This window comes from Hyperoodon ampullatus (assembly GCF_949752795.1).
Source record: "Hyperoodon ampullatus genome assembly, chromosome: 15".
Classification (NCBI taxonomy): domain Eukaryota; kingdom Metazoa; phylum Chordata; class Mammalia; order Artiodactyla; family Ziphiidae; genus Hyperoodon; species Hyperoodon ampullatus.
The window spans coordinates 47,761,667-47,788,908 of NC_136928.1; the positions used below are offsets into that span (position 1 = coordinate 47,761,667).

General features: G+C 37.0%; 1 protein-coding gene across 39 annotated transcripts in view; it reads left to right on the forward strand.

Annotated features, from left to right (window-relative positions):
• The window catches only part of NRXN1 (neurexin 1), a gene marked incomplete at both ends in the record, with an annotated part of 1,144,386 nt that overhangs the window by 1,096,746 nt on the left and 20,398 nt on the right, over positions 1–27,242 (forward strand). For 24 of the 39 annotated variants that reach the window (XM_079720554.1, XM_079720542.1, XM_079720558.1 and 21 more), the window contains one exon: positions 24,827–24,914. In XM_079720554.1, the coding sequence (XP_079576680.1) occupies positions 24,827–24,914 (88 nt within the window). The remainder of the gene's footprint in view (positions 1–24,826; positions 24,915–27,242) is intronic. The other 15 variants (XM_079720533.1, XM_079720534.1, XM_079720525.1 and 12 more) reach the window with 1 other exon arrangement.

Sequence of the window (27,242 nt, forward strand, 5' to 3'; positions counted from 1 at the left end):
GATACTTGAATCTCCTGAAGGCTCGCTTCCCTTATTACTCTAGCACAGAGAATGGAGCCAAGCACAGTATATCGAGTAGATAGGCAATTTCCAGTATACAGAATAACTGGGGAGAATTACAGACAGATATAAACCCATGGGTATCTCTAGTGTCTCACAGAAAATTAAGACAGCATATAAGTCTAAACTAAATAATAACCATGAAAAAGTAAAAATATATGAGAGAGATTTTCTAGTTTTGTGTCATAAATTATGTGTGATTATCACTGCACACTTTCATTTTCCTCTCAAATTTTCACCCTCATTTGAATTCACTTGATTATGCATTGGAAACTATCTGAGAACTATTTCCCCCCAAAAAATCAATTATACATTTTTGTTTTCATTGTTGTGAAAAAAATATTTATATATATATGGGGGGGAGAGAGACTGCAGATTAAGCCACAATTTAATTGTTTTCCTGATAGCAAAAAAGACTCAAAAAAGTTTTCTTACTATTTTCCCACGACTAAATGGAATGTCTTTTGCTATAAAGGCTTCAGGCTTCATTACCTTAGGTATTGCTTAGTTTAAAAGACAAAAACGTCATATAATGATGGGAATGACTTGAATATTATTTAGGGGACCAAAAGAAATCAGTCTCTGAAAGACATCAGTCCTGGAGTCTGTATTTTCTCATGTTTGTTTCCATGGCTTTTTTATTTAAACATGACAGGTTTGGTAGGGCCACAGTCTTGACTGTAAGCATATTTCAGACCAAAAATATAATTACATAACCTCACAGCCTAGATTTACTAGTAAATTCATAGATGATATGGGGGTTTAGTGGTGTGGGCAAATGCCTTCATCTGTCCAACCTCTTCACATTTTTCAATTTAAAAACTCTACTACAGCTTCAAAGACAATGCCGTCCCAATCAGTTCATTGAAATGAATTTTCTTATAATTAAAAACTATTTATTACATATACAAAATATAGATTACATATATAAATACTATGTATGTATAATAATGTATGTATATGACTAAGACTACCTTTATGACTTCAGAACACTCTGTTGTCAAATCAAGAAGTTTGCATAGAATTTTGATATTTTTTTGAAGCTCCTTGATTTGGAGTTGCATAGATATAGCCCCAGGCATCAATTCTCAATGACCCATGTGTGAACTGTCTACATAATGGATTATCTTGCATGACCAGATGTGTTCTCTAGACCACTTAACCTCCCATGGGCTGAAAAATCATTGTGTTCCATCATGTGCCGTGACTTCTCTCAGTTAGCATGGTTAGATTTGAGTGAATCACCTATCCATTGGGTTTGTAGTAGGACTACAATATTTTCAGAGTTGAATGTGGTATGTGTATGAATATGTGTGTCTGCATAAAACACTGCTAAATATTTAGCTGCTACATAATAGATTACATAGAAAAACTAGAAATTTCAGGGTAATAGCTACTCTTTGGTTTGCCAAGAGTTTTCTTAAGCCTTCAAGAAGTATACCATCTCTTTCCAGAATGTTGAAAATTATAATATATAAGCACGTATCTCAGTGTTTTTTTGGTACATTTAATAGTTAAGATCTGTTAAAATATCTATTGATTGATAGATCAGTAGATGCTTGACGTCATGGGTGACTCAAAGGAAACTAAGACACTTGCTGCCTTAAAAGTCCAGCTGAGGAGAAAGGACAAACACATATAAAACTAGAGGGGTATTGAAGGCTGAATAATTTCACCCTATAGTCTCAATTAATGAACACGTTTTTGCTGAGCATCTATTACACACTTCATGGTAGCTTAGAGAAAGGAGAGTTCAATAATGGCTAAGTAGATGCTCTGATGTTTTTCTGCCGTATGTTCTCTGAATTTGTTTGAGCAGCCCTAGTTATCCAGTCATAAAATAAAAGGTAACACAAAATCAGGTCAAATCAGGTGGGCTACACATCCTGTAACACCAATACCAGCCTCTGAAGTGGTGTTTAGGGCACTGAGGGTATTGGAATATGAAGCAAGATCTCAAGTAGCTTGTCTCAAAATCAGTCAGTGTGGTTGCTTCCTGTTTTACATGTTCTCAGGACAACATATTGATTTCTTAAACCAGTTTTCATGCTTTATGAATGTTAAAGTAATACAAAATGTGTACAACTGTTTTTAGTTAAAAATCACCTGAATATTTAGTTTGTATTTGTTTTCTTTATTTGTTAAAATTAGCTATTGTTGCTAAACGTTTTCCCTTAAAAAATAAGAAATTGTTTTCTTTTTATTGATGGGATGACTTGAAATATTCAGTCACTTTTCCAATAGTAAATAAGACACTTTGGAGTAAGTATAACTATCTCAGGCCACTAGGGTATAAATAAGTGCATTTGTAAATTACTCCAGCAATAATTTTCAGTATGCCTGATTCTACTTCTTTCTGTATCTTTGATTCTATTTTCTTTTTGAAGGGCACCCATCAAAAAGAAAATAGAACATGGGAGGATATAGGCAGGAAGCAAAGGTCTGGCCTGAAGTGGAACAATTCTGAATAAGTGATAATTATGTAAATAGTCTACTCATGTTACTGAAATACTATTGTTTCCTCAGTAAGTAGTTTAAAATATAGTGAATAATTATGGGAAACTTCATGAACCATTCATTAGAATTGATTGAAATAATACCTAGGTATAAAATAACAAACTGAATAGTTTTTTATTATTTTTCAAAATCTCAAGCTAGAGACAGTAAGCTCAGGTCACTGTTTAGTGGCATACATGCAACAAGGTTTTCTGAGATTCCTGACTTTCTAGTTTTCCAAATAGCCAGTGAGATTTCAGTTGCAACAGATGTTGTCATTTTAAACAGAAGACTACTGATGCAATAACAAAATAAATACTGACTTTAACCTCTCTCTCTCTTTCTACCTAGCAATTCCCTAAATGATGCATCAACTCTTTTTAATTCTTTAGGAAGAGTTATGAGGGTTTAAAATGATGAGATGAAGTAGAAACGTATATTCTTGGTTTATTTGAAAGTCTACCATGTAAGATCATTTCTAAAGATGCCATTCAAATGAGGATAATACATGTTTTATGTCTGTAAATATTACAAAAGTGGGGAATTCATAGGTTACTTTTTATGAACATACCTGTATCTGTTTTAAAAGAAAATTATTTTATAAATACCAGTTTTCCCAACTTATATGTAATACATAGGATTTGATCATATCAGTATGATTCTTTTATTTTTTAGTTTTTAAATAAATGTTTTAATTTGAAATAATTTAAATATATAGAAATGTTACAAACATATTAAAGAGAGTTCAGTCTCATCCAGCTTCCCCTAATGTTAACATCTTATATAAGCATTGTACTTCTGTCAAATTTAAGAAATTAACATTCAGTATGCCCTTTGAGAAATGATTTGCTTTTAGAAATTTTGTGTCCTAGAGGCCACTGAGTGACATCAAACTACTTCTGGAAAATTTCAGCATCACTTGGTTTGATTCCCACAAATACCTAAGAGAATTCTCCCCACTGGGCTACCCCAAATTTCTACTAAGAAACATTCAGTCAAGTATTTTAGGAGGACAAACAGTTGTTTTTTTCTTCCCACCCTTATCAGTGTTAGTTTTATTTTGAAGTTGGTCACAGACTCTCTTTTCCTTTCTCTGTTTCCTTGGGAAATGTTACCATTCTCAGCATAGAAAACTCTCCTAAATTTTAGACTTGTCCTTACAACTGCCCCAATTCACCTCAAATTCAAAATGTCCCATTGTTTATAGGTTATTTTTTGGAGTTTATATAATTTTAAAACATTTCATTTTAATAGATTTATATAAAGACATTATAATAGAGAAAGTTTTACTGCTACTGGTATGGTGAAAACCAACTACTTAAATTTCTGCTACTTGATTTCCCCATTTGTAAGGTGAGGGGTTTGCAGTTCTAATACTTTATGATTTTAGAGTGTGAATAAATGTGAATTTCCTTTAAAAGAAAAAGTTTTTAAAGAAAAGTGGTCTTAAAACATAGACTGCTTTTCATTTTGTTAAGTCGTCTCCCCTGACTTTTTAGATGAATCTGCATCTGAGATTTTCGTATGAAATTTTCATTTTGAAACTAGTGGGAGAATAATTCCAGTCATGGCTAGCATTAATTGGAGGGAAATCTCCTTTTCCTTACATAGTGAAGAACACAGAGACTTATTAGCATTCTATGGGCAAGGCTGGTAAATTTCACATAATTAAGGGTTTGGAATCCTAAAAACTAACAATAGGAAATGCTACAGAAGGAACAACATCTTTTCATTTTGACATCATCTTGACAAATGAGGGAAAATCTGCAGTGTGTGCATCACAAAAACAAGCAAAATTCTATGAAAACAAGGGAAAAGTGGCCCCATACTCCCTGTTTTCTCCTTGTGTTCCAAAACCTTCACCTTTGCTAACAGACCCTGAAATTATTTCAAATCTATTTTTCATACAATGAATACCAAAATAGCTAAATTATTCATTGTAAGTGAAAATATTTATTACCATGTGTCAAGAAACTCTGATTCCCTTTCTGGTGTTCCTAATAAGAACCCTGTGGTGCAAAATTATGTGCTGAATCTATTAAATAATTACCCACGTGAATGCTGTACCTACCATGTGTATTTTTAGGCTTTGTATGGATAAATATTTCATAAAGTGCTGCATACTCTGGACTCAAAGTCCTTCATCCCCAAATCAGTTTCAAATTCTTTTCTAAGAAACAAGGTACAGTGAGACTTCTAATGAAAGTGGTAAAGAAAGAGGTAACATAAGCAATCAACAGCACAGTCTGAGAAAAATTCTCATCACCAATAAAGATTTATGAAAAATAAATTTAATCACTGCCAAATGAGATCCTCAGAGAACAAGACTTTGTAAGTATTTTTCTATAAATGTGAAAAAGAAACTGGGTCTATATTGAGAAAAAAAGGTTAGATGTGTAGGACAAATTATTTTTATGAACGTTCATAATTTAGCTGTAAAAACTAATATAGTTTGTGAGTGTCTATAGTCATTTGAAATATTTAGCAGGGAAATATTCACAGACACAAGGAAATGAAATTAGAACTTTGACATTTACAGTTTTAAGACTTAATACATGGAAGGTGCAGTGATTGCATTTTTTTTTTTTCTTCTATTTCTTATCAGCATCGAAACCTAGACAGGATTTGGTGAATGCTCTGGGAAACCAGCATTTTGGAGTACAAATTGATATGTACAGTAGAGGCTTAGCTTTTAATGTAATCTTATAATGATAGATTTGACTTCCAGAACACAGTTAGCTTGAAACACTTCAACTTTAAAGCATTACCTGGACCCCGCAAAGCTTAAGATGCATTGTGGCACTGTGGCACTGTGGCACTGTGGCACTAGGGAGAGCAAAGAGGGGCAAAGTGTTAGGTGACAGCCTCACACTTCTCACCAGCTCTTTTCATTATGGCCACATGAAGTAAAGGCCTGGATTCTGTTACAGCAGCTTTGACACATGTTTACCACCCTTAGTGTCTCTCTTGGCTCATTACCTATTATATATTTTATTCTTTTATTGGTTGTGTCGACTGAAAAGAAAAGGCACAACATGAGAACTGTGAGTTTCGGTTTTATTTGGGGGCTTACTGAGGGCTATAGCCTGGAGACGGCCTCTCAGATAGCTACGAGAAATTACTCCAAAGAAGTAGGCAAGGAAGCCAGTGTATGTGTGAGTTTGGCGAAGGGGTATATGCAATCAAGCATACATCTCAGTAGAAGTTTGCTGCTAGTCATGAGGAATTGATATCTCAGTTCATGGTTTTCATGATTTTCTAATTATGGGAAGATGCAAGAATCTGGATTCATAAAATTTTCTCCTTAAAATATATAAATATCTGAAGGCCTCTTCTGCCAGTTTTCCCAGAGCACAGAGTGCCTTATTCCTGATCTCTGCCCTAAATTATTTTCCAGGTGTACCACAGATCAGTGACTTCAGTGGCTAATGACTCAGTTCTTGTAGAGCCAGGTAGTGAGTGACCTTCCTTAGTTGGCAAGAGTAGTTCTACCATTTTAAATTTATGGTAACTGGTAGAATTAACTGGGAGAAGTATGCATGGGTTCTAAAAGGATTTCATCAGGTAACTCACCATTCTTTGCCTTTTTTAATCAAAGTGACTGAGAAACTGCCTCTGTGTGTTTTACCTTGTATTGTTTGGTGAAAGATGTGCAAGGACAGGAAAATCCTCTACTAGGCTCTTTTCTGTTCTGTGTCTTAAGCTTTGCTGTTTAAGAGGAGTGTAGTCTTTGCTGCCACAAGAGAGCTAAATCCTAAAGATACAGTTTAGTTGGCTAGTCCTGGCGCAGAGGTGATTTGATGGATTGACTTACTTTGACTTACATTTTATAATGCTTCTTTTCTTTCAAATCCCTTTCTAGAATATTGAAACCCAAGACCTGTTCTATATCTCACTGGGTGAGACATTAGTCCTACTTTTCTAAGTCTTAAGTACCTTTATCATTGGTCTCATCTGTAAAATGGACTGAGGTCCCCCACCACTCTCCAAACGTAGGTGAGGGAAGCATTTTCTTACCTTTTCTCTTTCATTCTGCTCACTCTTTTCTTCATAGTTTCCTGCTTTCTTTGCCTCTTTTCTACTTTACCTCTAACAGAAGTCTGCTACAGGCATCTATTTTGCTTTCTTTTGCCCCATTGGTGAGACTTAAGAATCAAACTTTGACCAACATATAGGTATAAAATTGCTAAGACAGTAGCCATGATTTTTAGACCTCAGGGAGGTCAGGAGAGTCCACTGGATTCTATGACATTGAAAGGAAATATATTGAGCACAACCTAATTCTTAGATGAATAGGATTCTACAGGGTTTTAGGAATAGAAAGTAAGATTACTCATCATAAGAGAAGTTAATTGAACAGAAACTGTAGAGTTCTCAGAATATAAATATTAGGAATTCAATTTTTAGTAACTCCCTGACACTTCCTTTAGAACTGTGTTGGTTTTGTTTTATTTGTATTTTGTTTTAATTTTCTCTTTTAAATCAAAGGCATGTTGTTGAAATTTTTAGTTATTTGGTATCTTAATCCGTAGGGTTCAGTATTCAAGGATAAATAACAGAAGGGCTGGCAAAAATGGTGTCACTAGTAACAACCTGTCACATAACAATTTCCTCAATTCGAATCATGGAGAAATAGTCAATATCCCAACTACCTTTAAACCACTAATTGTTTTAGGTAAAAATTATCACATTTAGCTGAAAAGTGGATTGTTTGGAACCAATAACTTTCACTTCATTGATAAAGCATCAGGCCCTGTATATTGGCACTTATCTTTGATAGTCAACAAGCCATTTCACAAAATCAAAGATCATTATATTTATGTATGTAGGCATGTATTAAGTACTTATATATTTTTAAAATATTTGGATATAATTATAGATTCACAGATAGTTGCAAAGAAAGATATGGGAGGTCCCCTGCACCCTTTATCCAACTTCCCCCCATGTTAACATCTTATATAACTATAGTTCAATATCAAAACCAGCATGTAAATCATAGAGCTTATTCAGATTTTACCAGTTATACATGCATTTATGGTGTATGTGTGTGTGTCTGTGTAGTTCTATGCAATTTTATCACATGTATAGCTTCTTTTTTTTTTTTTTTGCAGTAGGCGGGCCTCTCACTGCTCTGGCCTCTCCCGTTGCGGAGCACAGGCTCCGGGCGCGCAGGCTCAGCGGCCATGGCTCACGGGTCCAGCCGCTCCGTGGCATGTGGGATCTTCCCAGACCGGGGCACGAACCCCTGTCCCCTGCATCGGCAGGCAGACTCTCAACCACTGCGCCACCAGGGAAGCCCTGTATAGCTTCTTATAATCACCACCAAAATCAAGAGGCTTACCTGTACCACAAGATTCTCTTGTGTTACCCTTGATTATTATATTTTAAAGGGACCTGAGGGGTCATCTACTCTAACCTACTTATATTGGAATGGGGAGTGATTTGCCACAGGTCAATGGGTTAGATAATGATTGAACTCCTAGTCGAATTTCAGAATGCTATGTCCTATCCTAGACCAGTTTCAGGCATCCCATCTTACATTCTCAATTTTATAAAGCAGACAGTTGTTCTACAAGTTTGAAGATAAGAGAACTGAAGCAAACACAAGTTTCAAAGTAAATGTGTTCATCACAATTCTAGATTTTTTTTTAAATCTGATATTCTAATTCTATTACTGGATGCATAATGGGTTAAAGGAACATTAACCGTCAATGTAAGCATTAGATTGATATTTCAGACAAAGCATGTATATGTTGGAAGTAGTCTGTGTTGCTTCATAGGGACTCAACATGATTGTAAGAGGGAGAAGGTAGGTAGTAAAGGATCCCAGAGATTTAGCTACAAATTGTGTAATTCATACTCTCCACCCAAAGAATTGAATGTCTTCTCCCTTCCATTCACACACAAATGCCCCAGATAATTTAACAATTCTTTTCCCTTTCCAGTTTACCCTTTAATTTCATTACCTCTTATAAAACTATTGTGGTGAGGTTTAGGGGGGGATTTGGGAATTGGGGGTCACAGGATGTGATTTGACCCACACACCTGTTCCGTATCCACTTTGGAACCATTTTAGATGCTACTCACTTTGGGAATGAATCTGGTTATAGAGGAGTAGGATAGAAATTATTTGGAAAGAGTGTAGGACCAAAGACTTTTCTACTATATCAGCATCATAGAAATGAGAGATGTAAAAGACCCATTAGCTGATTTGCCCTATTTCCATGGAAATTGCTGCGAACGTTTTTCAGAGACCTAATGTATTTTTGTTTAAAATAAATGGGAACTCAATGTAGATTCTTGTTAGAGCTTGAAACTGCTGATTGTTGTGTTTTCTGGGTTGTTTTTCTTTTTAGATCTACTTGACAGTTTGCATAGCTAATTACTGTGTTCTCATTTGTTTAATTCCAGCACTGCTGTAGGCTTTTTAGAATGGGGGAGCACTACTGTAGTTTTAAAGTATATCAACTAGCTGTTAAATCAAGGAGTATAAGGGACAGAGAGAATGATTGTGTGTGTGTGTGTGTGTGTGTGTGTGTGTGTGTGTGTTTTGGAAGATGGGTCAAAGTTAAAGCAGCAAAGTGAATTTTAAATAACTGCCAGGCTTTGGTAGCTAATAACAGTTTTGTGAAGGTTTGTCAGTAACCGAATGCAGGACATAGCAGGGTCCCTTGGTCTCATTTCATGTAGGGCACTTTGTATCATCATGGATCATTTGCAGCAAATGATCTAAAGAACATATACTCTTAGAAAACTAAAGAACATATACTCTTAGAGATCCATATTTTTTTTTTTTGCTGGTGAATGAATTTTTTTATTATTGGCTTGATTTTCATAGTGCAAATTTAGATGGAAAAAGCCTTGAAATTTGAAGAGAATTTGTTAAGAATTATTTCTTATATCAAATAGATAACTTTAAAACTTTGCAATTTTAGTGTTCTTTAGGTTTCATTTATGGGAGGAAAGTGTTTTTGTCAAGAATCACTGCTTTTTTAATTTTTTTATTTTTGCGGTACGCAAGAATCACTGCTTTTATTGGCAATGAATCATGAGTTCATTGTGAGGGTTTTGGAATTTAGAAGCATCAACTGAACCATTTAAGAGCAATTAAGATAGTGATGGTTCAAATGAGATAAAATTACTTCCTTTGTATGTCTTTTTGTTTGTTGGTGGTGGTAGTGTCGCTTTCTGGGAGTAGGGGCATTTGATTTAATGACTAGAATTACACGTTTTAATCTTCTTTCCTGCATTATAGGATGGGACCTTTTTAAAAAGAGCCTCCACATTTCATGAGACTGAAAGTTTGCTTTAACTGACCATCCCTAAATAATTATCATGCTTCTTTAAGGATACATCCATTTTGAATGAGGAAATCAATTTGAAATTCAGTAGAAAAATTTTATAGCTATTTCATATTGGGGGTGCAACTCTTTGTTTGTAACAATGGCAAAAATGATTATTGTTGAATTTATGTATACAGCTTCCCTTAGAGCAGCCAAACTGGTGAGATTGGCTAGCTAAAAGTAGATAATGAATGACTAGATCTCCACATTTGCATAGATAGATAGAGAGATAGATAGATAGATAGGTAGAATTTTGTAGTTATTGATTGCTGTAAGCAACAGAGAGACAGTTATTTTTAAACCTTTCAAGACACGATGAATGGCAAACATTGTGTGCCTAGTAATTTGAACCTCCACATATGAATTCGGTTGAATGCTTGAAAGCTAAGATGAAACTCATACACATTCTTGCAAGCCATTGCCATGGCAACATACTTAAAATTTCCAAGGTCTGTCTCCCTCGAGTTTGCACCTGCAGTTACCTTATTGTGAAACAAAAAGAAGGCTTTCCAACTTGAAAATGCTTTGGAATGGTTGGGAGTATGTTTTGAAATAAAGTGAAGTTTAAAAGTTGAAAACCAAAATAGAACATTCAGGGAGAAAGTACATTTGCAATTCTTCATGCAATATTTAGTTTTTTCCCCCTCCTACTTCACAGTATTATTCTAGGCAAGGGCAAATGTGGATAGTCAACCTATTGTGGTTATTAGGATGTTGGGTTTTGCCCACTTTAACAACAAACGTGCTGCCTCCCAGTAGGCTAGAGGTAACACACGTGTGTGTCTTATGTAATAACGAAGGTGAGAAGAGCTAAGATTTACTTAGTATTTATTATGCACCAGGTTGACGAAAAATTAATTGGTCAAAAATGATTTAAAAAGAAATGGAAATTTTTATTTGAGCCAAATTTGAGGATTATAACCCGGGAAGAGCATCTCAGAAAGCTCTGAGAACTGTCCCATTGGTTAGTAATCAAGGCACCGTTATATAAGTTTTTTTTCTTGTTTTTTTTTTTTTTTTTTTTTTTTTTTTTTTTTTGCGATACGCGGGCCCCTCCCTGCTGTGGCCTCTCCCGTTGCGGAGCACAGGCTTCGGACGCACAGGCTCAGCGGCCATGGCTCACGGGCCCAGCCGCTCCGCAGCATGTGGGATCTTCCCGGACCGGAGCACGAACCCGTGTCCCCTGCATCGGCAGGCGGACTCTCAACCACTGCGCCACCAGGGAAGCCCTATATAAGCTTTTTTGAGACAGGGCTGTACATCGAATGATGTATTAATGACAGTTTACATAATTCAGATCTAAGCGTCATCATGGTGGGTCATGTGGCCCCTTAGAAGATCAAGAAGGAATGCCATCTTTTAAGGAGTTGTCGTGTTGATGCTAGGAGAATGTTGCTGGCTGTGGTTGAGCAGGTATTTTTGCTCACGTGGGAGGTTTGGTCCATGCATAATGAAGATACACAAAGCACAGTGTGGGGAGAGAGGAGGCCAAAGGGCCAGGAAGATTTTTTGTTTAAATTTCTCTTGTCTTGCCATAAAAATATAACTTTTATTTCACAACCGGGAATAGTGCTAAATAGTTCATTGATCATGATTATGTTAATTCTTACAACTACACTGCCAAGATTGGTACTGCATCCTTCCCATTTTATAAATGAGAGGTTAAGTAGGTCACCCAAGTTCTAATAACTCCAGATTTAAACTTGGTTCTAAGTCTAATATCCATGCACAGAGTCACTGGGGAGCAGTACTAGCATTCCTCAATTTCTCAAGTGAAAAGCTGGTCGTGGGAAGCCAGAAAAGGGGCTACCAGATCTCTCTCTCTACTCAGGATACACTGAGTGAATCACTCACTCTGGATAAATGTAGTTGAACCCTTGCATGTCCGCATCAGGTTCTACCTTTAAGTACAAGCCAACGTACCCCCACTCCATCTTTTCAGGAAGCAAGGAGGTCAAAGACAATAAGGCAGCCACTTGCCTTACTACACTGCCCATCTCCCTCCCTGCAAACTCAGAAGAACACCAAGGAAGCTTGGCTTCTATCTGACTAAGTGTTAGAAAATAGAGATTCAGGTATTTGGAGTCTAGTTCCAGTAGAGTTTCTTGGAATTAATGAAGAAAAGCCTATTTGAGAATTATCATAGTTAAAATATTACTGGGTGCTAACTTACCAATAAATGCACTACCTTCATAAGGAACTTTGCATTTTGAGGAAACTAACAAGTCTTGTGTATTTTAAGCCGTGAGCCTTGACTCTGAAGCACCTGGGCTTTCTTGTTTGAGAGCCTCTGTGACCCTGTTTCTAAGATAGTTGGAGAACATTGGTTATCTGATTATCTAGATTTCCAGCTCAAAGCAGATATGAAGGAGCAAGTTTGAAAACAGAAACGGGCCTCTATAAAGCCTGACAGTGATAGACAAAAGAGAAAAACTAATAAGAGTACACATGAACTAAAAAGTGGAAGAGAAGTTTGAGAACCTATGGAGCAGGACAGGGATACTATTCTCTTTGGCATCTGAGGTCACTGCTATGTTGCAGATAGCACCGACGCTCATAACAGCGTTACCGAACCATCAAGAGAAGCTTGTCTTTCTGTTTACGTGATGACACTTAAATGATTCCAAAAGTTCTCATAATGACAGGTGACATTTTTGGGTGAATAGAAGGCTTAATTCTTGTTCTTAATCAGCAGGCATTCCAGTAATGAGGATGAAGAGAAGGTTAAGGGATTGCAGAGGTGTGTAGGGGAGGAAAAGGGCTCATCCAGGTGGAGAGGCATGACAGCAACTTCGAGGAAACATGTCAGAATTGAGAGGAACTGATTGTAAATGCAAGGCGGAAGAGAGAAAAGCTATCCAAAAGAGAGCGTGGCTAATTACTCAAGATCTCAGGGAAGAGTTTAGACACAGATGCCATCTGATGAAGTGTGCACAAAACGGCAGACTCTCTCATGAGGCTCCCAGTCCTCAACAGAAGACAGTTTACAAAATTCTCCTTCAGCATCTGAATGTGCATTCTTCAGGTGGTCCTTAGTGGGCTTTGCAGGAGCTACTGAGTGCTCACCAGTCTGGCAGCTCCAGGTGATGTCAGAAGGCCGCATTCCCTGGTATTTTTCAAAGGCCTTGCTTAAAGTTTTCAATAAAACCTAGGGAAGAATTGAAAAAGGCAAATCATGTTTGAGAAACTTGGGAAAAGTGACCAATTAATCCTGCCTCTATTTTCATCTTCACTACACCCAAATATGAAACTGAAGGAGTTGGATGCCAACTGGATGGAGGGCCGGGAGACCACTATCTATTCCTGAGCTGGACACTGTCGGTACAGTGCTATGATACTGCACTCCTGACTGTACCGACTTAGGGTTTCCCTCTCTTTACTAGGAGGGACCTGGAAAAAATAACTCAAGTCTCCAAACTCCGAAAACAGTAGGATTTGATAAATGCTTGGTTACATCATGCAGCTAGGGAGAAGAGAAGCCCCTTGGCTTTTCAATACACTGGTAGTTATGATGTTTTTTGAGGTGTTTTAAAAAGAGCTCTCACTTCAGATATGTAATTTACTCTGTTTATAGGATGTTTAAACATAGAAGTATGAATTTAAGCCAGGAAATTATACTTCCTTTGTGAAGGGAATGTCTGTGTCTGAAGATCACAGAAATCCAGGGCTAGGATAAACTTCTCTTCCCATGTTTCAAGGAGAGCAAAGTGACAATGTGTACAGAGCCAGCTGTGTCTACATAGTAAATACTCTCAACAGCATCTTCTAAGTACCAGCCATTGTGCTAGACATTGTGCCTATCTAGCCCTAGAGAATTTCATCCTCATAAAAATTCAAAATAGCTGTAAATAACTTCATTTTTACATAGGAAGAAACCTAAAGAAGCTAGATAATTTGCCCAACATCAACAGCTAATAAGTGGCAGAGCTGGGATTTCAGCCCAGTCTATCTAGCTCTAATACCCATGCTCCTTCTATGCTCAGGGGTAGAGAGAGGATTTTCTGCTCATAGGTAGATGGCCTCCATTTGTCATACACCTGAAGTTCTCCAAGCAATTCAAGGGAAGGAAGTCTGGTTCCATATTATATTCCTCTTCTGTATATAACCCCTTGTTAATCAAAAGTATTCAATAAATGATTGTGAATGGATGAATGAATTAATGAATGAGTGAATGCATGGAAGAATCAATCAAAAGATTCAAATTTTGTGAGTGCATTCTGTCCTGCACTTAAGTCTTAGTCTGAATTTGATGGCTGTTCTCAGCCAGCCCTTATCTTCATGCAATTTATTTCAGGAAGAAGATAAAAGTTTCATCCTGTAGTTAGATTTTGAAGGAAAACATTATAAAGGCATAGTTTCCTTATAATCCAATGAAAGTATTTACAAGGTAAGACTATGGCAATAGAGTTCAGGGGAGACTGGAAGAGTTGGGGGCATATTATACAGGAAAAAAACCCCAGAATGGCAGTCAACTATTTTTTTTTCTTGGCCCTTTCTCTAAGGCAGGCTATATCTTACTGCTTTCTCAACGGACAGGGATGCTTCATAAAAGCAGGCAGACCAACTTATTGCAAGACATTTTTAGCTTTTCCTTCCTTCTAACTTTTAGTCATTCTCTCTTTGCAGTTAAAGATAATGTCACTTTTTGCTATTTCTCTGCCATAAATTTCCAGCCATGAGGTATAATGTAAAAACTAGTTACAAAGTTTCATTGTCACTTCTAGAGATGTTAGAAGGCAGATAAAATCTTTGAAAAAGTGTGATTTTTGCCACAATTCTCATCTCCCACTCTTAGGAGTTATACGCCTGGAAAATAATCTATACTTGTTCCTCTTATTTTGAGATTTAAAGAGCTGTTATAAATGAGCAATTGTAGCAAACATACACCTAGATGTAATGAACTTAGAGAGGATGACCATCAGGAATAAGATTATTTGAAATGATTCTACCAATGCAAGTGTCCTGTGTAATATATCTTCTATTTTTTAAGTCAAGATGAATCCTTCATTCAACTTTATTAATTCTATTTTCACAATCATACTTATTTTCATCAAGTGCTTTTATTGAAATTACAGACACTTAAAGAAGATAAGCCAGGTTTTAGAGCATGATAGCATTTTTTTCTATCTTTATTGACATATAATTGACAATTTTAAATTGTTTTAGGTTGATGTTTTGATACACATATACATTGTGAAATAATCACCACAATCAATGGTGATGACATTTTAAATCAACTCTGTTGAACTGTGATAGATGTGATAGATGTTCGAGGGCTATAAAACACAGACATAAATTCTGTCCCACAGAAATACATGAAATAAAACATACACCTACGCAGTTCTCAAACTTTTAGATTTAAATATAATTTGGAAAGGCACACACCTCTACTGTTCTAAGGCACTAAGAAAATATTGCTCCGTGTCTTACGAGAGTTAATTCGCGTATTATTAATCCATATAGGGAACATGACCAAGGGCAATGTTTTGTTATCACTACAAATACAGCCACTATAATAAGAAGCATTGTGCTGCATGGATCACACTTAGAATCAGCCTCCTCTTCCTCTCCCCTCAGCTCCCCTCCCTACTTCTCCTTCTCCTTCTCTCTGTCTGTTTCTCTGTCTGTCTGTCTGTCTCTCTCTCCTTTAATTAGCAGTGTTTGCTACGTGATCTCTTTTTTCTTATTTTCCGTTCATTTAAATGCTCTAGATATAATAGGGCATGATTTAGAGTAAACTCTGGATGCGGGCATAAAATAAATCAAATAGTCACGATCTTCTAAGTCCCAGGAAAGTGAATAAGGAGGAGAATTTTGAGAGAACTCCAGTAGCCCTGCATCTGTGCAGTAACTCTCCCAGAGCACTGACATGGAGAAGAAGGAATCACAGTGCCAGACGTAGATTGGCACTGCCCATCTTGTAGGTTACCAGTGAGACTGAAACATGGGCACTCAATAAGCAATGCTGAAGTGAATCATATTCTGATGTAAAAGAGATCTTCCCAAGAATAGCAGCATTTATGTGAGGGGCCAATTGGAGTGAGAGATACAGATCCTATTCAATTGAGGGGACAAGAGGATTTCAAGACATAAAAATGAAATATATTCAGTTGAGTGGATATTTAGCTGCCTTCTTTAAGCACTCCCCAGAACTGTTCTTCATATTGTCATGCGAGGAACAAAAATAATTCTGTATTAGTTGTAATAATAACATATAAACATTGCCGTGTGAGAACTTTCATATTTACAGAGTGCTTTCACACATATCAAAATGGATCCCTGGGGACTTCCCTGGTGGCACAGTGGTTGGGAATCCGCCTGCCAATGCAGGGGACTCAGGTTCGATCCCTGGTCCGGGAAGATCCCACATGACACGGAGCAACTAGGCCCGTGCGCCACAACTGCTGAGCCTGCGCTCTGGAGCCCGCGAGCCACAGCTGCTGAGCCCATGTGCCACGGCTGCTGAAACCCGCGGGCCTACAGCCCGTGCTCTGCAACAAGAGAGGCCACTGCAATGAGAAGCGTACGTACTGCAATGAAGAGTAACCCCAGCTCTCCGCAACTAAAGAAAGCCCACGTGCAGGAATGAAGACCCTACACAGCCAAAAATAAAAATTAATTAATTAATTAATTAAAAAGACTTTTAAAAAATTAATTTAAAAAAATGGATCCCCATAATATCCCTATGAGATAGAGAAGTTATTTTGTCATATACAAATGATTATATATTTATATATATACATTTAGTCACATATATAGTATATATATACATGCATAGTATATATATTTGCCTATATAGTATATATATTCTTATGTACTGTTGAGAACACAGAAATCATTTCAAGATGATACATATTACTTATGAGATCCAGATTGAGACTTGATATATATTTTCCATTATTGATCAGCATGCAGCAAATTAAACTGAAGTGGTTCAACAGTACAACATTCCAAATATGTATTAACGAACCGAAGTATTCAACATAAGAAATGAAATAGTCAGGGCCTCCCTGGTGGCGCAGTGGTTGAGAGTCCGCCTGCCGATGCAGGGGATACGGGTTCGTGCCCCGGTCTGGGAGGATCCCATATGCCGCGGAGCGGCTGGGCCCGTGAGCCATGGCTGCTGAGCCTGCGCATCCGGAGCCTGTGCTCCGCAACGGGAGAGGCCACAGCAGTGAGAGGCCCGCGTACCACAAAAAAAAAAAAAAAAAAAAAAAAAAGAAATGAAATAGTCAGATGTGAAAGCTTGGAGTTCCAGTTTAACTATAACCAGCAAGGATTGGATCTCTTAGTGCATGAACAAAATAACATTATAAAATTTAAGGGAGATCACATTTACTGTCAATCACTCCTTGATAGAAACACTCATAGAGGTGCTGCTCAGATATTGGCAAGATACTGGTATAGAACCTTGCATATATTCAACAAATGGGTCCAAAAAAAAATCAGGAAACCAACTGTCTGTCAACTTCATCAACATGATTTCCAACCACATCCCTAATTCTTGTTGTCCCAGACTCCAAGCATTGTGTGGGATGGAAGTTCTCACATATCTCCAAGTTGAAGCTCTATCAAGGGGACATTGGTCATGGTCCTGCCCAGTAGAAAAGAAGTATTCTGGATAACTAGCTGCCTGTGGCTCCTTCTGACCAATGAATGGATGTCTAGACTGTACCTGGAGAAGCAACAGTATTATTAATTAATGGTCACCTACATTTACTTGTCCCTAAGATGTATTAAGATAATTTGACAATACCCTAATGATGGTTGTGTGAGAGAGACAAAGCTAAATATCTCATTAGCACTTAAGTTGTGAAAACAGAAGTTAATAAGAGAGACCTTGGAAGTTTTCATCAGTGGATTAATGAGAAGAGAGACAAAAGAGTTCATTTTGTAGCCAGCGTGACCTGCACTGTTCTAAGTCAAGGGGAAAAATAGGAAAAGATTCAATAATCTACATTTTCTTTCTGTCCCCAAGAATTTAGTTATGCATTTATGTGCAGAGATGAGAGACAAGATGTTTAAGGTCTTTAAAAAAAATAAGTTAAGAAAAGATTACCGCACTTAAATAAAGAACTTTCTGGGTTGACTTCATTTCAAAGTAACTGCAGTTCTGTCAATGTTTGAATTTTTGTAACTGGAGTAAAAAATTAAACTCTAGCATTCATTTTGTTCTGTTTCTAGTGAAACTTAATGTGCTGCCATATCAAGTGGTACAACAGCTGTGGATATGTCCCTGATATCTGTGTGTGTTTTCTTCATGATAATTTTAGTGGTTACTTATATAAAAGCCAGTACTCTCCTTTGCCACCTTTTAACTTATTTTAAATCTATTTCATTGTGTATCTTTATAATCACATGAAATCCTTTAAAGAACAAAATGGTTGGGATGGATGGATGGATGAATAGGAGGATGGCTGGGTGAGCGATGGATGGATGGATAGAAGTCACCCGGGATGAGAGACAATCACAGTCTATTGGAGGTCGGGATAATCTCATAGCTTTGCCATTAATTAGCAGTATAATTATGTGGTCAAACAAAAACACTTAAATTTCTAGCTTCAGTTTCCTGATATGTAAAATAAAGACCTTAGACTAATGATCACTAGTGTCTGGCTCAGTACAAGAAGATATATGACTGCTTGACTAAAACATGATTCCATTTCCTAACATGTTAGATGCCAACGATGAAAGCTTGGATTTTGGAGGCATGTTGTTGAAACTATCCATCGTTGGCATTTTACAATTATAAAATGTTTTGGCCTCATTACCAATAAGGATTTTCAGTTCAACCTGTGTGACTAATTAGTCCATTCAGTCACAGTAGTTAGACTAAAGATTCATATTAACACAGCTAGAAGCCTAGATTTGCATTGTAAACACCTGTCAGTATTTATTTGGAAGTGGCCAAACCCATTTCAGAAAGGGCTTTGTTCAAAAACAAAACAAACAGAGAGGGAGCACATTCAATCACATGCATATTCTAGTTTCCCTTTCAGCATCTCCACATCACTACCAGCATTCTTTGGAGGTCCTTCACTCCCAAATTCTAATTCATGAGAATCCAAGAGAATAGATATTCCAAATCCTCCCTGAAAATTTAAACTTCACTTTAACTTTTTCTTTGGGCAGCTCTCCTATTTGCTTTGGCTAAAAATGGAAATGCGGTATGAGCATAGAGGTCATTAGTAGCTCAAAGAAATATAAGAATTTATCTTTTTTTTTAAAGATAAATTTAACTTCAAGCTTCCTGACACCAGGTTTTTATTTTGCATGTTTACTTTTTTGCATAACTTTGCAAAAATATGTTTTTGTTTCATTAAGCAGGAATTCAGTTCATTTCTTCCTCTCATAATTTCATTTTTCTGTGGCATTATTTCCATATCCCTATCTTCCCCTTAGAGTTTTTCCTATTAGGATGACCACTATCAAATGCATATGAAAATGCATGTTAGAATGAGTAAAATATTTGTGACCTCTTTACATGGTGAGTTTTTCTGTCCAGCTCACTTGCACTGTTCTGAAACCATTGCATACATTTTAAACAGTTAGGAAAATTCTGAAGAAAATTGAATGGCTTTCAAGTCTGTCTTTTTCCAAGCAGACAGCTGATTTCTGGTCACTTTTTGTAATAACCTAAGGCATCGATTGAGGAAAAAAAACATTAAAGAAATGTGAAAGCTGGCCGTTGTCAGGGATATTTCAGTTTTGCCCTAAATATTCATGAATACCAATGTTCACACATTCAAATTGGGTAAATGAGTATACAAATGGGTATTTTTTTTTGAGCAGGCACTTAACTGTAACACTCAGAATAATAGCACCTCCACCTGCATTCTGCGTAAGTGTGTCGTTGGTGAATATTTAATGAAGTAGTAGATATGGGAGCACTGTTAAATTTCAATCAAAATAAGCTATTAGAATTGATTTTGTTATTTGTATTAATGAGTGATGTGTTCTTCTGCTTTAGAATAGAATGGGCACAATAAGTTATTTGCAGGTAGGAATCACGATTTGTGCCTTGTTAGGTAGTGACCATATTTTGTGCCCACCAGAAAATGCTATGGATAGATGAGTGACTCATTTGTTGGTGACTAATTGATCTTCATATTCTTTGTTACTCATGTGCTGGAGCTAAAATTCATCCTTCATGTATTGGATCTCAGTTTATTATTTTTATTTTTATTAGATTAGTGAGCATGGGACTGATATCTTTATGTGGCATCTGCTACTCAGAGAAACAAATGACAAATAAGAACCAAAAGCTTCACTGAGACAATGGAAACTACCATAGAATCTATGCAAAGTCTCTAAATTCCTTCTACATTTTTAATAGGATTAACTAAAATTACCAAGTTGACATATTTGTTTAGTGATTTGGTTTGATCAAATTGACCCACTGTTGGGGAATTCTATATATGTATTACAGTTGGGTTATTTTTTTGCAGTTTTTCCTTTTGGTGAAAATTGTGACTTCCCTACCTCCTAGAAACTTCTTGCCCCATAAGTTATCAGTGCAATGGTTCAGACGTAGCTGGAGGAATTTGTGTCACTAATTGTGAATCCTGGTATTTTTCTTTTTTCAAGAAAACACATCTAGCAATAAATCTGATAAGGAAGACTATCAGATTCAGTGCTGAAAGGCAGACATCAATGTTCTCTCTCTTCCAGAGCAGCTTCATGTAGACAAAAGTATCAGAACAAGTGTCCGTCAATTAGCCAAACATATCACATGTCAGCTAGCACCATCCTCAGTCCATCAGTTGTCTCAATCAGCTCAGTATAAATGTCCATCACAGCAGTGAGAGATTAGGCTAAATACTGTTACATGAGTGAGCACCATTGCTTGAGACAATTGTTTTTTTTTTACATTGTATTTGGATGTATAGCTGGATAGACTGTCGCTGTTTTAGAAACAAAGTTTCAATCGAAATTTTAGAGTAAATCAAGAATTTCTTTGTGGGCATCAAATTCATAATGGACATCCTTTTGCACAGTTGGAATATGTTCTTTTTCTCACAAAGCAGATTTTTGCTGGTAGAGTTTTCTTGTGGGTCTTTTCATCAGAATTTACCGGTCTTCAGCAAAGCTGTTTACCATGAGGAATAAGATCTAGGAATGCTAGTCTTAGCAAGGATATAATATTACAGACTAAGTTTATCTATCCTCTCATCCTGTCTTTTTAGCACACAGATATGCAATTGTGCTATATTCAAAAAAGTGAATATGCAGCAAATTCTACCATTAAAGGTGGTGGTGGGGAAAAAGGCTCTCTGTAGAGCAAAAATACAAAGAACAAAAATACATCAGTGTTTCTCTACTTTCTAACCCACCAAGTGGTCTCTGCCTAATAACCCTGGACATTAAAAAACTGGTCTAACTTCTTACTGTACATTAAGGACATCCTTTCTCCCCCATTCTGATTAAATTTTCCTACCCTATACAGGTTGGTGTTTATCCATATAACACGTGAATTAAGTTTTGATGCCTTTATTTCCTGAATTGTGTGCAAATCATTTTTTTCCCCTAAAGGTAAGGAGACCTAAGCAGTTTCAGTAGACATTCTGAACAAGAACAGATGTTTGCCATGAAAATGTCCACACCACTGTGAATTAGGGAAGATCAGCATGCACTTTGACCTGTGAGTGGTTGATTGCACAGTTAGGGACCCTTATCTAAATGGACGGTTATGTAAAGCTAATGCTTTTGCTCGATCACTATTCTGTCTCCTTCAGAATGTTGTCTCTTCTGAAAAAGGTTATAAACATCAGAGAAAAGTATACTGAAGAATAGAATTGATTAGTGTGACATATTTGAGTTTCTTCAACAGCATGTCATAGGGAGGCAGTTCCAAACACGGTGAATTAAATTTAAATTACACAGCCTCGGCTAGAAAATTGTTTTGTTAATTTAGCCTCTGAAATGAAGTGAAATTTGATTTTTCTCCCTATACTTGAGCCACTTCCTGATTTTCCATACAGTGATGATTTCTATCAAGGCATTTTTTCCCAAAACTATTGCTGGATTTTAATTTCTGAGAGAAAAATATGAAAACAATGTGTATTCATTTTATCAGGAAAAGTGCATAAAAACTAAAATATAGATGTACAATAGGGTCGAATTTGTACAGTGATATTTTTCCTACTGTAAAAGGCTATAGGAGGTACTGTTCATTGTATGACATCTTTTGTTATTTTAGGTACTGTGTTTTGTGAAAGATAACACTGAGAACATTCTCTAACACTTTCTGTTTTCTGTGGAGTTGTTCGGAAAGGCTGTTGAATTTAAAAATTAGGTCAACTTTTAAAACAAAATGTAACTTTGCAGCCTAAATAACTTAGTCTGCATGAAACACTACACAGAGTTACACATTTCTAGTCCGTGAATTTCTTTTAGGAAGCAACCTTTATTATTTATATTCGATGTTTGACTTCTAATTCAGAATTTGAACCTAGGCAGCAAAAGATGGAAACTTAGTTCAACAAAGTACCAATAGAGCTACTGTATTTTGATATAAAAGCTAACATGAGATCTAAAGTTGAGAATAATTCACATGTACAACTTGCAGTTTAATGTGTAAAATTATATTATTTATAAATATAGTGCAAAAATATTAAATTGGTGTTCCATTTGTGAAACAATAATGTTGGTAATACCACAACTTTTATAACTATTTAAAAGGTGGTCCTATTCTAGGTACTTTTCATGGACTAAGTTAATCTTTACAACAACAGTGACTATGCTCTCCATTCTTTTCAGATGAGAAAAACAAGGTACAGAACAGTTTTTAAGCTTTTAGAGCAGAGTTTCTCAACTTCTGCACTATTGTCATTTGGGTCAGATCATTCTTTGTTGTGGGAAGGCTGTCACGTACGTTTTAGGATTTTTTAGCAGCATCCGTGGTGTCCACTCTTTAGACGCCAATAGTAGCTCACCCACTCCCACCTCAACCTAGCTGAGACAACTAAAATGTCTCGAGACGTTTCCAGATGTCTTCCCAGGTGGAGGAGTGGAGAGGGGGCAACATCACTGCCAGGGTGAGAAGAACTAGATTAAAGAACTTACCCACATCCTCCTCCCCCTCCTCCTCCAAGAACAAAAATTCCTCAAGGAAAATGAGAAATTCTCTTGTAACCATGAAATTAATTTTTTAAAATGTCCACTGTGGTTTTCAAAAAAAGGTAGCTTTCCACTTGAAGTTGGCTTCTAAAAAACAGATTATCAGCTCTGGGGCGAATTGGAACAATTGACCTGCCAGACCTCATAATCCAATAACTTGTTATTATCAAGTCAGTTTGGACGTTATCCTGCAAGATGTGCTCGTGCCAGAAAGAGGATGGATTCTTGCCTTTTAAAGCTCACGGTACTGAACGATACCTACGTGACTATCACACCAATTGCTAGTGGCTCTCACTGGCATTAACAGTTACAATTCCAGGAAAACTGGTATTTGAACTTCTTTTAAAATGATGGCAGCAAAATAAATGAATTCAGTCTCCCAACTGTGTTAGAGGAATTAAGAGCAGAATAACATGAAACCATCTCAAAATACTATTAAATGCTTGCATTTATTTAAAGTTACATTGTGAAGCACTAGCATCTGGACAAATTCTTTATTCTTGATTAATTAAAGACGTTGTACTTGAAACATTTTTGAGCCTAATTTTGCCACAAATGCGCATCATCCCTTGTCTCCACTTTTCAAAATAATGCAATTCTCTTAACATTTATATATTTATACTTTACCCTCTGACTATTAGACACTCCCTTAATAAAAGTATATCATATCATATATCTGATTTTTCTTTAAGACCTGTATTATTGTAATTCTACTTTTAAATAAGGACTTTATCAGTGTTGCAGTTCTGAGTATCATCTAGACAATTATAATCTCCTTAATCCTTAGCCGAGATAATGAGATATTTTCCTTCTTGTACCTTGAATTCTCTCTGTATTACCTTAGCATTAGCCAAGCCTGATGCAAACCTTCACAGTTCCCATGCAATATCTGTGCTGAGTTTATTGTTGCTTATAAGCAGCAGTAAAGAACAACCTTTGATGCTTGTAAACGTGTTGATTATGTGACTAACTGCTAGGTTTTACACACTCTGCTTTTTATTACAGTGATGGTTATCTTCTTTGCTGTAAGTGCAGTGAAGCAACTAGAATGTCAAAAAGAAAACTGTCACCTCTATCCTATTTGCTGTAAAATATCATCCCCCCAATACACTCTTCATTTATTCTAAAACCTTAATGATGGAAAGGACAATGGGGAAACAATACCTGCTATCTGAATATTACAAAGATGAGAACTTTGTAATGAGTGTGAAAGCTCAACACAAATTTTAAAAAGTACCTTCAATGGACTATATTTGCTTCCCTTTTTGCATCAGTGAAAGATATTCTTGGTTTAATCTGTGTTTCCTAATAAAGACAAGCTATATCTCAAAGATACATCAAATTCTACCTGGTCATGAATATAAAAGGTTATATAGTTGTTCTGCTTTCAGGAAGCCGAGCACAAGTACTGCATAAAGCCTACTGATGCAGACCTTGTAGCACTCCAGGGCTGTAATAAATTTCAAATCATCTGTTTATGCCAGGCTGTTTTAAACCTCTGTCTGCTCCTGTGTGCAGCTTCCCTGTGCAGTTAAATGGGTGGGTATCTACAAGTTGGCTACCACCATTTCCATATCCTCATGTAAAATAAGCTAGAATCAAGTTTTCACAAATAGGCCAATTCTTCTGTGAGGGATCTAAAATAAGCTGAAGAATGTAAGCTCTGTGTCCTCGGGAAGGGAAATAATTGAATTTGGTTTCTCGATCTGTCAGGTAAACACAGGTGCTGTTTTACTAGTGCACGAGACAAGATGAAAAGATCTGTTAGGTCCCTTTAAATTAATCTACTGCATGTGTTTCTTTTACAGACCACAGATGACATCCTTGTGGCCTCAGCAGAGTGTCCCAGCGATGACGAGGACATTGACCCCTGTGAGCCGAGCTCAGGTGGGTTAGGTTAGTCGACTTTTTTTCTTACTTTCTTTGCTTTACTGTAAATCTTTGTTGCATGCTGTAGTCCCTAGAAGATCTTTGCATTTATGTCTAGAAGTCCACCCTATGAAAAAATGCCTCATTGTGAGATAAGAGCTCCTACTTTTTACGTGGTTACATTTCCCCACATTTATTGAAAAAATAATTTTTAAAACAAAACCCACCAAGATTACGTATTCCAGAAAAAGCAGTGGGGGACAGCACACAAGGCTGGTACCTTATTGTTCACATTCCATTAGCTCACGATATAATTTTCAGTATAACCATATACGGGGATCTTTCTTGGGTCACCCATAATAAAATTATAAAGTTTAAAAATTGCATTGCATGGACTTCCCTGGTGGCGCAGTGGTTGAGAGTCTGCCTGCCGATGCAGGGGACACGGGTTCGTGCCCCGGTCCGGGAAGATCCCACATGCCGTGGAGCGGCTGGGCCCGTGAGCCATGGCCGTTGAGCCTGCGCGTCTGGAGCCTGTGCTCCGCAATGGGAGAGGCCACAACAGTGAGAGGCCCACGTAGCGCAAAAAAAAAAAAAAAAAAAATTGCATTGCATTTTGGAAAATTCTTTGACCTTTCTACTGACAGAAAGTCCCCACCACTCACTCTGCCAGCAAATCATCTTAAGTGATAAACTTCTGAATTTCAGAAGTGAGAGTATTATGGCAATAGTAAAACAAACAGCAGGTACAGTCAGTCCTTGATTCATTTAATAGAGAAATGTTTGAGTCTTCCAGTGTCTCCCTAAAATTCAAGTTGATGTGTTTTAACTCTAGGTGATGCATAGTTTCTTCTTCTTTGTGATGTGGTGTGACTAACACATCAGTACTGCTTTCCTGCAGCCCTGTACCATCAAGCAGTGGCTGTGGACCCTGAAAATGAACGGTTCAAAGCCTGGGTTTGATTCCAAATATTCGTAATACCAAGTATTAGGGTCATTTCCATTAGTTTCCTTTGTAAGCAGTGTTTCTTAAAATTCAGTAATTGTCTTGTTTAGGTTAACAAAACCATTGAGGTAGATATGGACTAACCACTATTGGATAACTCATGACCGCTGTAGATGTCACCTATAACCACAGGAGAACTTCATGTCACAGTAAAATAACTAATCTTGTGAAGAATATCATTTTAATCTACTCGTTCTGATATTCGGATAAAAAATGGTTCAGGATGCATATCTTACATCTCCTTTTGAATATCACTTCCACCCCCATCCCCCCCTGATTATAGCCACTTACTCTCAGCACTTAGAGCAGCTACTGAGTGCCCATGAGGAGCAGAAGCTCAGCTGCCATCTCTCAGCAGGAGAAGGTTTGGGAGGTCCATCCTGGTTGTCTTCTCGTGTTTCTTTCTCTCACCTCCACCCCACATATCAAAATTCTCAGCCTCCAGAACCATCTTTCATACACAGCTATTAGAAGGTGATCTGATATAATCTGATGATCATCCATTCGATTCCTCCAGTTTCTTGATCTCTACACCATTCCCTTTTGGTTGTCTAGACAGATGTGGTCCCTTCATGATACCATCCTGGACCACTTTGTCAAAATCCTGATTTTGTTTTCATTGGTATTCTCCTTCTCTCTGTGTTAGTCAAAAAGGAAAAAAAAAAAAAAGTTACTGCTTTTTTGTCCATGACATCAGTCCATCTATTTGCCTTCTCCCTCCCTCAAATTTCTCCTTTCCCCATTTCTCCTGTTCTCACGTGCCCAGCCATGACTGTCTTTTTTGTAGCTTCTCTAAGATCTTCCAGCATGGATCATTCATAAATGAAGTCTGGTGTTTGTTATACATTGATATGTGTGTGTGTCTATATTTGTATTTATATTTGCTTTTGTTTTCCTAGTTAGCATAAGAGCAGTTGATACTTTTTCAGTTTTTTTCCGCTCTATTAACACAATGCTGAAAGCAATATAGCTTCTTACTAATTATAGTACTGGCTGGTTTTCCTCTGGGCTGAATCCTTTTTGCTCTCTGAGTGGAGGCTATCATCCTCTTTATATAGAGTGCTCACTTTGAGTACCTAGTAACTCCAGTGTAAGAAGTCTAATTGCACTTAAAATTGTCACTTTTTTTTCCTTCTTGAGCACAGTTAAATGATCCAGTTCTTCTAGCCATTGCTTCTAGGTCTTACTAACTATTCCTTATAGACTAAGTTTACTGTCTCTCCCTTTCCCTGGGGATGCCGGCCCTAAGCACAGAATGGTGTGGGTGGGGAAAGAGGAGAGAAAGAAAGAGAAAGATTACTTTTTTTTTTTTTTTTTTTACCATTTTGACATCCTCCTCTTCTTTTTAT